This window comes from Scyliorhinus torazame, chromosome 10, assembly GCF_047496885.1.
Source record: "Scyliorhinus torazame isolate Kashiwa2021f chromosome 10, sScyTor2.1, whole genome shotgun sequence".
NCBI classification, from domain to species: Eukaryota; Metazoa; Chordata; class Chondrichthyes; order Carcharhiniformes; family Scyliorhinidae; genus Scyliorhinus; species Scyliorhinus torazame.
Window position 1 is genome coordinate 146,219,898 of NC_092716.1, and position 16,142 is coordinate 146,236,039.

Sequence of the window (16,142 nt, forward strand, 5' to 3'; positions counted from 1 at the left end):
GACTAGTGGCAAGTAACATTCGCACCACACAATTGCCAGAAATTACTTACTCCACCAAGAGAAGATCTAACCATCGCCCTTTGACATTCAATGGCATTACCATCGCTGAAACCCCCACTATCAACATCCTGCATGTTACCATTGCTCAAAAACTGAGCTGGACTAGCCATATAAATAGTGTGATGACCAGAGTAGGGCAAAGGCTCGGAATCGTGCAGTGAGTATCTCATATCCTGATTCACCAAAGCCTGTTCACCATCTACAGGGCACAAGTGGAATGCTCTCCACTTGCCTGGATGAGTGCAGCTCCAACAACACAAGAAGTGTGACACGATCCAGGACAAAGCAGCCCGCTTGATTGCTATTCCTGACACAAACATTTAATCTCTCCACCACCAATAAACATTGGCATCTGTGTGTACCATCTCCAAGATGCAATGTAAGGCCTCAGCAAGGCTCCTTAGGCAGCACCTACAAACCTATGACCACTGCCATATAGAAGGACAAGAGCACCAGATACCTGAGAACACCGCCACCTGGAGGTTCCTCTCCAAGTCACTCACCATCCTGACTTGGAAATATATCGCTGTTCCTTCACTGTCACTGGAGCAAAATCTTGGAATATTCTCCCTAACAGCACTCTGGGTGTACCTAAGCTTCAGGGACTGCAGCGGTTCAAGAAGGCAGCTCACCACCACCCTGAAGGGCAACTAGAGATGGGTTATAAATGCCAGCCTAAGTGCGATACCCACATTCCATAATTTAATTTTTTTAAATTTCCACATGCTATGCCTAAAAATTTGGAGTCTGAGCCTAAACTTCTACTTCTAAATCTCATGAGAGTCATATTATATTAATTTACTCTACAGAAGTTAGTTATAGAAAACATCTTGGCTACTTGCACTTTAAATTTGAGCTCCCTCTGAAAGAACTTGTGTTGAGGTTAAACTTCACACACTCTCCTGGACTCACAGAGTTTGAAATTGATTTCTCTCTACTCTGTTTAAATTTGCAAAGCATGATTGTCAGAGGGAAAATAATAGCAGCCACCAGGAAAGCAGTTCCTATCACTAATAATAATGATAATAATAACAGCCAAAACAAAATTTGAAGGCGATATGGCTCAAACATAGAATAGACAAATTAATGCTTATTTTAGTACATATATACTGACATTCAAAAATTATATTTTCAATTTTCTTACCCGGAGCAATATTCTCCCAAAAAATCGTGATATGGTCATCACGGTCATTCCTGCATTGTTCATGCTGAAAACCAAGTGCGTGTAGGAATTCGTGTGCTATTATACCAAAGAGCATACAGTCTGGTGCTCTCAGTGACATGTGCCGCATATTTGGTCCATATCCCGTAGTCGCAAAGCACCTAAGAAAAGAAAGTGTGAAGAAAATGAACTTTTCCAGTTAAAAATTAATACGTACGCCACATGTGGTTCACAAAGCACACATCTTACATTTACTCAATAAAGACAGCCAAAAGAGCCTTCAGTTCCTTCAAAATATCAATTGGTGTGGTTAAGTGTTTCAAGTGAACATCTATATTGTCTTACTTCCACAAATAATTCTTCACCATTTCTTCTTCTTGAAATTTCAAATGAACATCATCAACCCCAGCCCTCAGAGAAGAAGACTCCTCAAGGAACTCAGCCCACCCGCGGACACATCCACACCCCGTAAATGCATTGCAGGGACCAGTGCAAAGGGACATGGGATTGATATCTTAGAACGTTGATTTGTACCAACCGAATTTCACAGCATCAATCAGAATGAGCAAATATTGGGACAGCTGAGGATATGTGCCAGAAGTTGCCATCCTCCTCAATTGAAGAAAAATCATGGCATGTGGACATTGCTGGCTCATTGAGCATCATTGCCAATCCCAAATCAGCCTTGCGAAGGTGGTGATGAGCTGCTTTCCTGAACTGTTACAGTACATGTGGTGCAGGTAGACCAAAGTACTGTGAGGAAGGGAATTCCAGGATTTCGACTCAGCCACAGTGAAGGCATGGTGAGATAGTTCCAAGTTAGAGCTGAATGGCTTGGATGAGAACTTCCAGGTGGTGGTGTTCCCATGTGTCTGCTTCCCTTTTTCTTCTAGATGGTAGTGGTAGCAGGTGTGGAAGGTTTTATCTGTGGAGTCTTGGTGAGTTCTTGTAGGTGGTGCATACTGCTGTCAATGTGTGCTAGTGATGGAGGATTGAATGTTTGTGAATGGGTTGCCAATCAAATGGGTTGCTTTGTCTTGGATCATAGAATCATAGAATTTACAGTGCATGAAGGAGGCCATTCAGCCCATCGAGTCCGCACTTGATCCTGGAAAGAGCACCCCACCCAAGGTCAACACCTCCACCCTATCCCCACAACTCAGTAACCCCACCCAACACTAAGGACAATTTTGGACACTAAGGGCAATTTATCATGGCCAATCCACCTAACCTGTACATATTTGGACTGTGGGAGGAAACCGGAGCACCCGGAGGAAACCCACGCACACACGGGGAGGATGTGCAGACTCTGCACAGACAGTGACCCAAGTCGGAATCGAACCTGGGACCCTGGAGCTGTGAAGCAATTGTGCTATCCACAATGCTACCGTGCTGCCCATGACCGTATCGAGCTTCTTGAGTATTGTTGGAGCTGCACACTCCAGCCAACTGGAGAGCATTCCATCACACTCTTGACTTGCACCGTGTAGATTGTGAACAGGCTTTGGGCTGGTCAGAAGTGAGTTAAGCGCCATAGGGCTCCTAGCCTCTGACCTGCTTTTGTAGCCATAGTATTTATATCGCTAATCTAGTTCAGTTTCTGGTCAATGGAAGCCCCAGAATGTTGACAGTGGGGATTTTAGCGATGGTTATGCAATTGAATGTCAAAGGGCGATGGTTTGAATCTCTCCTATCAGAGATGGTCATTGCCTGACACTTGTGTAGTGCGAATGCTACTTAAAATTGTCAAGCCCAAGCCTGGATATTATCTAGTTCCGACTGTATTTGGAGAGGATTGCTTCAGTATCTCAGGAGTCGCAAATGGTGCTGCACAATGTGTAATCACCTGCGAACATCCACACTTCTGACCTTACGATGGAAGGAAGGTCATTGATGATGGAGCTGAAGATCGATGGTGCGAGGATACTCATCTGCAAATTCTGCATAACAGGAAAGAGGCGCTTGCCTGTGGGAGCCAGCAACAAAATCAACAATTCTTAAAGCCCAGGTTCAAACCTGAAAGGTGTTGGAAATCCTGGGCGGGAATTCCGTCGGCTGACGCTGAAATCAGGAAATGCGATTGGGCGGAGAATAACCTCCCACTCCAAAATCGCGGGAGGCGCTGCTCTGACGGCAAATCGCGATTCTCTGGCACCCTGAAAATGACGTAAATGCGGCGCGCGGCATCTAAACGCCATTTGCATATCATTAGTGCACACATCCACCACCTCTGATGGGCCAAGTTCCTGACGGCGAGGTCCACTTGTGCTCTCAAAAATAGTGAACCTGGCGTAGTGTCTGCTGAGAGACAGAGAGAAGAGGTAGGACATTGAAAGGAGTGACTGCAGGCAGCCGTCCTGGACACTGGCCGGGCTGGCTGGGGTGGGGGGGCTGGGGGACGTGGAGGGAACAGGCACGGCCGCCATTATGATGGCCATCTTGCTGTGCACCCACTGACTACCCACCTTGGCAACTGGTTCTACACAGTGACCCCGGCCGTATGGGTGCCTCCAACCCCGCTCCCCAACACCCCCCTTTCTTGCCACTTCACACCCCCACCCCAAACTCCCACCCCAACCGGCCACCACCCACTAGCAGACCACCCAGGGGAACACCCACAGCGGCCCCCGGTAAGGGCAGCGTCAGCCAGCGGTACTCCTGGCTTCAGGGACGGGCGCCTGGGCCAGAGGCCCCCACGCTGCCGGCCACCGATGGGGCAGGGGTGAGCATGTGGGTGCGGAGCCGGTCGAACCTGGCTGGGCACGGGAGTATGCACCATGCTAAGTGTTGGCCTTTCAGCCCTTGCAGACAATGACGTTTGAAGTTCGACCAGAAATGGTGGCCGCCGCAGTTCAGCGGGATGCCCTGCGGCTGTGTGAGCGTCAGCCACTCGATGAGGAGGAGGAAGCTGCAACAGCGATGCGGCCTGAAGAGGGGTAGGTGGCAGCCACCCAGGCTGGAAGGCCGGTTGACTAACAGGCCGATGAGGAGGAGGTGCCAAGGAGGCGTCGCATGAGGCGTCGTGTGTACTGGCACCGCCTGACATTCGAGGACCTGCCAGACTGGGCATGCCGTCGAAGACTCCGGCAGAGCATGGAGACAGTGCGATATATCTGCCAGTTGATGGCACACCTGGCACTCTGGTTGCCCTGAGCGTCTTCGCCAAAGAGTCCTTCCAGGCGCCAAATGGGGACCTGTCCGCAATCTGACAGACCTCGGCGCACAGGTGCATCCATGCTGTCACGGAGACCAGGCGGATCAATACACCCATTTCGATGTGGACCAAGCCTACCAGGATGCCCGAGCAGTAGGGTTTGCTTCCATTGCCGGTATGCCCCGAATCTAGGGGGTGATCAACGGAATGCTTGTCGCCCTACGGGCATCTGCGGATAACAGGTCGCTCTACGCAAACTGAAAAACGTACCACTCAATGAACGTTCAGCTGGTCTGTGACCATCAGCTGCACATCGTACACTTCGGGCAGTGTGCTCGATGCCTTAATTCTGGCACACTGCGATTCCTGACATGTTCAAGAGCGCCCCCCCCCCACAACTCGGCTGAGGGCTTGTCTCCTGGGTGACATGGGTTATCCACTGCAGCCGTGGCTCATGACACCTATCCTGGAGCCACAGACTGATGCGGAGACCTGCTACAACGTCGCCCATACAACGATCAGGGGTGTGATCGAGCAGTGCTTCGGCCTCCTGAAGATGTGGTTCAGGTGCCTTGTCTGCTCTGGAGGGGCCCTCCAGTATGAAGCTGAGAGGGTCGCCCGCGTTGTGGCAGCCTGCTGCATCCTGCACAACATCGCACAGCAGAGGTGCAACGTGCTGGAGGAGAAGGAAGGGCAGGCGTCATCCGACGAGAAAGATGCGGGGGAGATTAGGCAGGTCATGGGGCCCGGGCAAGCACGGGAGGCCGTACGACTTGTGCGCCAGGGTCAATGCGCACAGGAAGATCTGATGGCCTCCAGGTTCACCGAGTAGAGATGGTGGTGGTAGGTGGAGGGGTGGCTGGACGCGGGCACGGACACCTCCGTTATACATACCTGCAGTACTAAGAGGTGGGAGCCCTTGATTGGTGATAGCAGCGGGTCCCGTCCTTGGGATGGAGGGTGATGACAACCCGCTCCGCGATGAGCTCTGGTGCTCCGCATCATATGACAACATCTGACCCCTGACCATAGTTGCACCGTCCAACTGGGTGATCCCTACATGTAAGATAGCCATTCCATCCCAAGGTCGCACCGTATTGGTAGGGTGGCTGTGGTGGCGACGGTCGGGGTTGGGGGGGGGGGGGGGTGGAGTGGGTGGATAGCACGGACCACCCACAGTGCCTGCACCATTACTCCCCCAGCCCAGACCAGCCCTCCAGTTTGCGTTGCGCACAGACCGAAGATGCTCAGCAAAGCCATCACCCAGTCTACGTTTGGTCTCTCCGATATAGAGGAGACCACATTGGGAGCAGCGAATACAGAAGACCAAATTGGAAGAGATGCAAGTGAAACGCTACTTAACCTGGAATGAGTGTTTTGGGCCTGGGATGTTAAGCATGGAAGAGGCAAAGGAAGAGGTAACTCTTTGCTGAGCATCTTCGGTCTGTGCACATTCAGGACCCTGACCTTCCTGTTGCTTGCCATTTTAACAAAAGACCCTGCTCCCATGCCCACATGTCTGTTCTTGGCCTGCTGCAATGTTCCAGTGAAGCTCAACACAAACTGGAGGAACAACATCTCACCTTCCGGTTAGGCACGCTACAGCCTTCCGGCCTGAACAGCGAATTCAACAACTTCAGATGATCAGCGCTACTCCACCTCGACCCATTTGTTTTCATCCCATTTCATTTTAACTGTCTTTTATCATTTCTTTCTTTCTTAATATATATTTAATTTCCCCCCCCCCCCACAATATTATCCACCTTTCCTTCACCTTTCTCCGCTTTGCTTCCCCCTTCCCCTACCCCCACATCTACAGTTCATCCTCTGATGTTAGTTTCCCTGCTGTTTGACTTTTCACATCTTTTGTTCTCTCTGGGGACTGCCGTTAGCACTCTTTCCTCGTGGTTTCTGTGGCCATTAGCACCCGGTTTCCCTGGGTTTCTGTGGCTATGACTCATCTTTCATTCTCACTCCACAGTATAAATATTACCCACTTTCTCTGTCTATTAGCTTTGACAAAGAGTCATCGGACTCGGAACGTCAGCTCTTTTCTCTCCCTACAGATGCTGCCAGACCTGCTGCAATTTTCCAGCATTTTCTCTTTCAGTTCTTTATCCATCTAGCTAGCACACTCCGAATCTCATGCAACGTTACCTTTTGTATCTGTCAAAGGCAGATAGCTTAGATAGCCAGAACAGGATGGAAGGTACTGTGGATGAAGGTGACACTCAAAGGCGTAGGCTTACCATTGTAATAAGGTGGGAAGCATTCGTGCAGCATGTTGGGAATTGCAAGGAAGGCCCATGGGACTTGTTGGTGTTCATAAGGATTCTGAAAACGGAACAAAAGTGGAAAATACCACAAGGCAGACTGTAGCTCCAGATAGAATTAGGAGACCTGACGTAATATTGCTGTGGGAGCAGATATGATGAATGAGGTTGGTGAGAGATATGCAGGGATTTTGTCTGAGAGAATATCACCCCATTTTCCTCGACCCATAACTATTTTAAGGGACACAGGTGCTACTCAAAACTCTCTTTCTGGAGAAAGATTTGTTTGTCCCTCCAGAGAGCTCAATGAAAACTGAGGTATTAGTGAATGGAATAGGTGGAGATAATGTCCCAGTGCAATTGCACAAAGTACAATTTTTATTTATTTATTAAAAAAATTTTTTTTAGAATATCCAATTCATTTTTTCCAATTAAGGGGCAATTTTGCGTGGCCAATCCACCTACCCTGCACATCTTTGGGTTATGGGGGCGAAACCCACGCAAACGCAGGGAGAATGTGTAAACTCCACACGGACAGTGACCCAGAGCCGGGATCGAACCTGGGACCTCGGAACCGTGATCACAAAGTACAATTTGAGTGTGATTTAGTGCTAGGTACAGTACTTGTTGGAGTGGGTAAGAAATTCCTAATGGACGGAATAGACTTGCTTTTGGGGAATAATTTGGCAGGAGTGAAGGCTGTAGCTTCATCTATGATTTTGCTGGCGGATACTCCGTTTCTGAGTCCAAGTGCGGAGTCTAAATGTTGATGCCAACGGAGAACCCGTGGACTTACACGTCAGAAAAATCAACGCCACACCTGCATCGATTCTGCTATCGGTGAGAGGCTCGCACCTGCCCCACGTGGAACACCATCAAAACCCACAGAAGATGGTGCGGGAATTGACGGATCCGTGATGGACACTCGCAGGGCTGGCAAGCTGCAGCCGCGCTTAATCAATACACCCCCCACACACACTGATCGGGGCCAAAATGATGGGACAGGGTGTGCTGGAGTGCCTATACAGCTGTCAGGAGCTTTTCTCCGCCCGACCATACGCCCCGATTTTGACGTCAGCTGACGGAGAATCCTGCCCAGGGAATCTGAGGGAAGTACTAGAGATAGCACAAGAAATATCAATGGTAGGACATGTGGGCATGAGGAAAACTCATTGGGTATCAAATGGCTCAAAGAAAGAAACACTAAAAGACGTTATTCACAGATTAAATAACAATGGCTGTGAATTTGATTCTGCTTATTGTGATGAAATTATCTCGACGAGAATGATTGCTCACAGGAGTTTGTCAAAGAGTCGACAGCCAGATCAGTTGGGGCCTGAGGTCACCCAGGGGGGTGGCCTGGAGGGGTCACCTATACGACCCAGGCCACTAAGTTTAAAGCAGGCTGTCAGCGGCATGCGCAGCTGCATGGCTGCCTTGCTGGCTGCGGTAATGGTGTTAGGTACCAGTCCACCCTGACCACACAGCCCATCTCCTGGCCTCCCCACACTACTTCCCCCAGCCCTGGCAGAAGCCCCCCGGCCAGCGGTACAGCTGTCGGCGAAGTATGGCAGTGCTGGACGCTGTCCGTACACCCCTTCTCTGTCTCAGCAGCCACTATGCCAGGTACACGATTTGTGAGAGCACACGTGGACTGCGCTGTCGGGAACCTGGCCCATCGGAGGCGAAGAATCGCGGGTGGGCCCGCTAATGATATGTGAATGGCGTTTCAACTATGTGCAGCATGCGTCACATTGACGTCGTTTTCGAGGAGGTGGAGCATACGATTCGCCGTCAAACCGCGCCGCGATTTCGGTGTCAAACCGTGCCGCGATTTCGGTGTCAGGAGCTATTCTCCGCCCGACCGTGCACCCCGATTTTGACGTCAATGGTAGGACATGTGGGCATTAGGAAAACGCATTGGGTATCAAATGGCTCAAAGAAAGAAACATTAAAAGACGTTATTTCACAGATTAAATAGCAATGGGAGTGAATTTGATTCTGCTCATCATGATGAAATTATCTCTCTGCGAATGATTGCTCACAGAAGTTTGTCAAAGAGTAGACAGCCAGATTCTGAGAACACTGAGATTGAAAATGATCCTAAGAAGGAGGGGTCCGAATCTAATAGTAATAACCATGATGAAGATGGAGACGAGAGTTCTGAATCCGAGTTGGAATCAGATTATGAAGAAAGTATAAACAGTTGCTTCCTAATAGACTTGTCACTAACTAATCTTGAACAAATGGCAAGTAATTATTCGAAAGCTGGGAAAGAAGACAGCAAATCGGAATAAGAAAGTGAATTGGACTTTTCTAAATGTAATTTATTGTAGTGAATTTCAGGAAACCATTGCCATTCACGTCAGGTGCAAATATTTCCCAGAGCATGCCAATTTTAAATGGAAATATACACAACAGCATGGCATCAGCTATTCAGGGTTTGGACAGCAATGACTGAAATAACACCAAGTAAATGACTGATTAACCCACATCCTTTTAAAAGCCCACAATGCCTCGTCAAAGTAAAGGAAACAAATAGCAAAGGAGGTGAAATAATCAGCGATCCATTCCTTTTGAAGATGAGGAGGAAATTGGAGAACGAACCATGCAGTGATTTTGCAACCACATTTGTGACCAAATCAGAACGCTAAGGGAACCAATAATGTACTACCGTCTGATTCTGAAAGTAAAGAAGAAAAGTTGAAATCTGGACAGCACAAATTGTTTAAGTCCATGTTACTAAATGGAGATACGGCTGTGATTATGAAGTTTCAAATGAGGAGCTAAAGCTATAAAGAATGGTGCATATAAAGCCATTTTACATTGCGAAGACTGAACCCTCAGCTTTTCTTGTAGCTGAAAGTAACCATGTGAAGGAAAAAAGAGAATGTAAAACTGGAGGGTTGAGGAATATTTATTAATCAAAAATTAACCAAATAGTTCCCTCAGTTTTGACAATATTGCTGGTAGTTTGACTGCAGAGGATTCATGAAATTTGGCTAAATAGTCATTGGACAATCAGGAAAACTGGTTGCAGGGGACCTCCGGTGGCGGCTATGGAGTGAAAGGTCACACATTTGGCAGCTCTTGCTCATGTGGCCTTTACGCCGGATTGTTGCAGGAATTTTGTAAAGTAAAGGTGTAGAAGCGAGAACAGAAGGAGGGGACCCCTAGCTTATGGAGCTGCGGTCCAGAAAAATCGGAAAAGGAGGAACCAGATGGCGGCGAGTGAGGAGCAGATATTGAGTGTGGAAATGGAAGATGCGCAGGTTCCGGCCCCATCAGCTCAGTGATCGACGGCCCAGTTGATGAGCTTCCGAAACGAGAAGTTCACCCAACAATGTAAGTAGTGTGCGGAATTCCTGGCCTGGGTGGTGCGAGGTCGAGGTGGTGGTGGCCATGGATGCAGAAAAAGCCTCTGATTGGGTACATGTGGGATGTTCTGGGAAGGTTTGGGTTTGGACAGGGATTCGTGGACTGGGTTCGGCTGCTATATCAGGCACCGGTGGTGAATATAAGAACCAACCGGGTTTGGTCAGAGTATTTTAGTCTGTGTAGGGAGACAAGGCAGGGGTGTCCACACTCCCCACTACTGTTTGCCCTGGCCACAGAGCCTTTGGCAATGGCGCTTAGGTCATCGAACATTTGACGGGAGATAGTGAGAGGGGGTTGGAGCTTAGGGGCTCCCTCTATGCGGAGAATTTGCTTTTTTACATAACAGACCCGTTGGGGGGAATTGCAGGAATTATGGGGATATTGGAGGAATTTGGTCGGTTCTCAGGTTACAAATTAAACATGAGCAAGAGCGAGGTCTTCGCGATCCAGGCAAGGGGGCAGGAGAGGAGACCGAGGGAGATGCTGTTTAAAGTGATGGGAAGGAGCTTTAGGTACTTGGGGATTCAGGTGGCAAGGGACTGGGGTCAGCTCCATATGTTAAATTTGGGCAGGACGATCGAGCAAATGAAAGGGGACTTCTGCAGGTGGGACGTGCTCCCGCTGTCATTGGCGGGAGGCTACAGACTGTGAAGATGACAGTCCTCCCGAGATTGCTGTTTGTGTTTCAATGTCTTCTAATCTTCATCCCTAAGGCATTTTTCAGGAAGACGAACGCGACGATCTTGGGTATAATATGGGCTGGGAAAGCCCCGAGGGTGAAGAATGTCCTTCTGGAACAGGGGCGCAGGGTGGGGGGCTTGGCCCTTCCGATGTTTATTAATTATTATTGGGAGGCTAATATGTCGATGGTTAGGGAGTGGGTTGTGGGGGAGGGACCGGTGTGGGAGCGAGTGGAGGCAGCATCTTGTTAGGGCACTGCTCTGGAGTCTCTGTTAACGGCACCTCTGCCGTTTTCGCCGGCTCGGTACTCCACAAGCCCAGTGGTAGTGGCAGCCCTGAGAGTGTGGGGGCAATGGAGGCAACACATGAAACTGGAGAGGGCGTCGGTGTGGTCACCGATCTGTGATAAGCACCGGTTTGTTCCGGGGGGCTGGACGGGGGCTTTAGGAGGAGGCAGCAGGCAGGGATTGCGAGATTTTGGTATTTCTTCATTGAGGAGGGCTTCCCGAGCCTGGAGGAGAGGAGGAGTTTGCCGGGTGGGAACGGACTTTGGTACATGCAGGTACGGGACTTTGTCCGGAGACAGGTTACAGGCTTTCCTCGCCTCCCCCTAAAGGGACTACAGGATAAGGTGATGTCAAAAACAGGGGTTGGATAGGAGAGGGTCTCGGAAATATATAAGGAATTGATCTAATGGGAATGGGTCACAATCGGGGACGTGAAGAGGAAGTGGGAGAACAAGTTGGGGGGGTGGAAGTCGGACTATGGGAAAAGGCCCTGAGGAGAGTCTATTCGTCCTCATCATGTGCCAGGCTTAGCCTGATCTAGTTCAAGGTGGTCCATAGGGCTCATATGACTGTGGCTTGGATGAGTAGGTTTTTCGAGGAGGTAGAGGACAGATGTGGGCGGTGTGGGGGAAGCCCGGCGAATCAAGTACACATGTTTTGGGCGTGTCTGAAGCCGAGGGGATTTTAGCAGGGATTCTCAGATGTCATGTCTGAGGTCCTGGAAGGGAGGTTTACTCCGAGTCCGGAGTGGTAATATTTATTGGAGTGTCGGAAGATCCGGGATCCCGAGGTGGAGTGAGAGCCGACAATTTGACCTATTGTTGTGCTTCTTTTCCCATACTCTTTTCTCTGTCCTTTCTGTGGCTCTGTTCCAATTATGGCAATCAGTGAATTTGCTCTTCTTTCTGTGTTATCTATGTCCGAATGCTTAGAGTCGCCAGGTATCAAATGATTCCACCACAAGTTTCAACCGGCTATCAATCAAAGAGCCAAACACCAGTTAGTTAGTTCGAGATCAAGGGTACTTTATTTACACACAATTAGTCACGCAACATAAACGCTACTAGTTAACTGCACCTATCGACTAAGACAACCTGTACTTAACTTCGGGCACCTGGCTGAGGTCAGAAAACAGTGGCCGCTGTTCGATTCTGCATCTATCGAGTCCGAAGGAGTAACTGCTGCTCAGCTAGGCTCATCCGTCTGGTAGCGAGCGTTGAACTTGTACTTGCTTCTGGTGTTGCTGCACTTGGAGATGGCCGTGACCGGGGTCAGCCAAACCCCGTACTTAGGGGTTTTTGCGCTCTTTTGGGCAGTCCTTCGATTTGAGCCCTACTAATTGGGTGATCCCTGATCACTCCGTTTGATTCCTTACCCAATAAGTGGGCGGGGATCTGGATGGCTGGGCATGTCCCAAGCGGTCACTGACCCCGTTGTTTGCATTTCCCTTGAGCAGGGAGTGGCGCCAAAATGTCTGTGACTGTACTGGTTGCTCGAGTACTAGTCCTTTGTTTTGGTGAAGATGGGCCATCAAATGCTAATCGGCCCCTTAAAATGCTAATTGGACGGAGTTTCGATACCGTCTGGACTTCTTGCTTACAAATATGCATTTCAGGCTCTGAGCCTGCCTGAGTCTTGGCTTGTCCATTTTACCCGCTAGGCTTTGTGAATTTCTCTGTACCTAGTTGTAAGTGGCCATCCCAGATGAATGCACTCCGTCCTCTTGATCCCCAACGCCAAGCATGAAGGATTGCAATACTGGGTCTTCTTTGTTCTCTGAAATGCCGGGTACCTTAACCAAGGACAGGTTTTACTCTACTCTGTCCTATGGGTCAAAAACATTGACCTAATTTTTCTTAAGCAACACATATCTAAACATTTCTAAGGGGCCATTTAACATTACATAAAAAGAGGGGGACCTCGAACTGTCTCTCACTAGACTACACTCATGCTGCTATTTAACAATCAAATAACTTATCTTACAATACAAAAAAATTCGATAGCAGCATCACATTTCTTCCTATTACTAACATTCACATACAGAGAAGGAACTTTATTAACAAAAACAATCGTGGAATTTATTAAAGAGAAAGGTTCAGAAAAGTGGGGGGTTTGCTGGAGTCCGAGGAAAGGGGCTCTAAATGTGTATACTGGAGGGCGGGAGGCTCTCTTCCTCCATTTTCGCAATCTGATTGTCTGGATGGCACTGCACAATATGGCTATCACTAGTAAGGCTTCCATTGTCTATGACAGGGAATACCACTTAACAAGATTCTCACACCATATGGGGGTATCGGTGGCTGGGTCTATGTGTGGTGCAGTGTCCGGGCTGGGGGTGTTGTGTTGGGTAGTCATGTTCGGGGCCTGTGTGGTAAGGGAGATGGGGGTAGGTAACGTGCGCAACTGTACTGTTCCAGCGACGATTATGATGCCAATCATCAGGGTCATCTTCACCTTGTTCAGGTTTTCCTTCGCCGTTGAGTATCTTTGTATCTTCCGAGGGGAACAAGCATAGTGCCTGTTATAATCTCGTTGTTTAATATCTCATATGTCTGTCTGTTTCTCCTTAACGTCAATGTCCCATTAGAATCGTCACCATATGTGACTCCCTCATTTTTTTTTTAAACAACGATTTGCAGAGACAAGACATCCGCAAAAAAAAGTTCTGTGTCACAGCGCGAGCACTCTCGCAGCCTGTGTCTGTTGGGCCGAGTGGGTGGACAATTTCTCCGTCCTCTGAAAACTTGTTTTTCCAACCAAGTATTTCTGACATGTAAATAGTATGTGGGGGATAGCAACCAAAGGGTTGCCAGAAAGGGCAAACATTGTGGCAAAAAGGATTCTTTAAACCATAGGGAAGAAAAAGAACATCAAAAGAGTTTCAAAAACAATTATCCGAATGGGGTGGTGCGTATGATCCGCGGCGGAGCAAGAATGGGTGGAATCCCCGGGTAGGGCGGTGATCAGTGCCGTTGCTCCACTACCCGGGCTTGGCTGACCAAATGTATAGGGGGTCCCCAGACAGGGCGGGGATAAGTGCCATTACTCCACTGCCTGAGTGACCTTCCAAGAGCGGTAAGAATTTGTAAATATATGGGCTCCAGACAAACCTGTTTCTTTAACTGCCATGTGGCGTCGGAAGCGTAGTTATGACTGTATTAAGAAAGCGTCCGTGAGGACGAAACACAAAATCGTACAAGAGAGAAAAAACAACATTTAAACACAAACCAAACATAAAAGCGGGCAGGTTCCATCAGAGTATAGGACACCGTAAATCTCAATCGGTTCCTGACTCTCATCATCTGGACACCTCGAAGTTACATTCCAGAAAGATTTTCAAAGGGGTTACCATGGTGAGAGTCAGACTCGGAGTTGTCACCATCTCCCGGGTGCCAAACTCGTTCATGGAGTTTGCATGTTAACGCGGCGTGTGCCGATGTGGGGTCCATTCCGTCATTCCTTGTCAGACGACAGGAATTATCATGGTGCCAGTGTTTCATGTTCCGTAGGTAGGTTGCAAGGGGGCTGTTGCTATCATCGGGTGGCGGGTCAGGTTCCGGTGTGGACAAATAAATCATTTCAAAGAGGCTAAGCGTATTGTGGTTGGGGTCTCTGGGCCTGTAGTGACTGGGGCCTGGTTCGTGGGACCTTTGTTCGGGTCTCTCAGGGACTTCAGTTGTGCTGTTGCTGTCACTAGCAGCCGAATCAAGCGTCAGGGTGAAATTCGATTCTGGGGGCATGGTCAAGGTCGTGTCTGTGGACAGTGCTGCTGCTGCTGGGGGAGGGGGAACTTGGGTTGTCAGTGGGCGGGTCCTCATTGTCTGCCATTGCCAATGAGAGGTGGTGCGAGTGGCTGCACTGTGTTCCATAAACCTTAAGTTGATTTACATGGAACCATCCTGATTTTCCATTCGGATACGTGATTTTATAAACTGAGGGGCTTACTTTGTCCGAGATTGAATAGGGTCCTGCAAATATAGGGGAGAGGAATGAGCTGGGTTGTATAAGGTGATCATTACTTGCTGTCCGACTGTATACTCTGTCGGGTGTACTGTTTTATCAAAGCAGGCCATACTTTGCTTTCGTTTCGCGCCTAGTCGAACAGCTGCTGCGAGCTGTGCTGCTTTAATATTCTCTACCATGTGCTGGACTGGCTTCTCATGGGTCAGGTCGGTGACTGCAGGGCTGGCCAAATCAAGTCCGAATAAGTATTCGGTACCCTTCATGGGTCGTCCAGTCATGAGGGTATGGGGGGTATATCCTGTTGATCTCGACACTGTGTTCCTGATAAACATCAATGCGAATGGGAGCACTGTGTCCCATGTTGTGTTGTGCTGCTGCACCATTTTTCTAAGTGTGGCCTTTAGTGTCCGATTCATGTGCTCCACAATGCCGCTGGACTGCGGGTGATAGACAATGTGGAACTTTTGCTTTATACCAAATATCGTCATCACATTTTTCATGACCCTGCCCGTAAAGTGGGAACCTTGATCTGACTCAATACTACGGGGGAGTCCCCATCTCGTACAAATTTGCTCTGTTAAGATTTTCGCCATGTCCTTGGCTGTATTTGTTCTCGAGGGGAACGCTTCGACCCATTTCATAAATGTGTCTATCACCACTAACACATACTTGTATCCATTTCTGCAGAGGGGGAGGGGACCAATATAATCCAATTGAAGGTTTGTCCACGGGCCATTTAAAGGCCGGGTGTGTCGTAGCTGCGCTTTTTTTGCATACCTATCGGGGTTGTTTTGAGCACAAATTAAGCAGTTTTCGATGTAATGGGATACGTCGGTTTTCAAATCAGGCCACCAGCAGAGGGGTCTGAGGTGGGCAAGGGTGGATTCAATCCCTTGGTGTCCATGTCCGTCATGGAACTTACAAATTATCTCATTCCTGTCCTGGGTGTGGACTACATAAATTCCATCTTTGAAAACGATTCCCTCATGAACCGTCAAAGAATTCCTAAACTTTTCATAGGGAGCTGGGAAGTTTCCTTTTAAAATTTCCCTCAATGTCTCGTCTTCCTTTTGTGCCCGGGCTAAGTCTTGGATGTTGATCTGTGAGACCTGAACTGCGTGTACTGGGGCACTCTCGGGGGGTTGCCAAAAGTGGCCATGTCGTGAGCCTGCCGTCGCTAGGGC

General features: G+C 48.8%; 1 protein-coding gene across 1 annotated transcript in view; it reads right to left on the reverse strand.

Moving 5' to 3' along the window:
- The window catches only part of LOC140430960 (astacin-like metalloendopeptidase), a 665,106-nt gene that overhangs the window by 417,815 nt on the left and 231,149 nt on the right, over positions 1 to 16,142 (reverse strand). Inside the window, exon 7 of the mRNA XM_072518803.1 lies at positions 1,205 to 1,383. Coding sequence (XP_072374904.1) covers positions 1,205 to 1,383 — 179 coding nt within the window. The remainder of the gene's footprint in view (positions 1 to 1,204; positions 1,384 to 16,142) is intronic.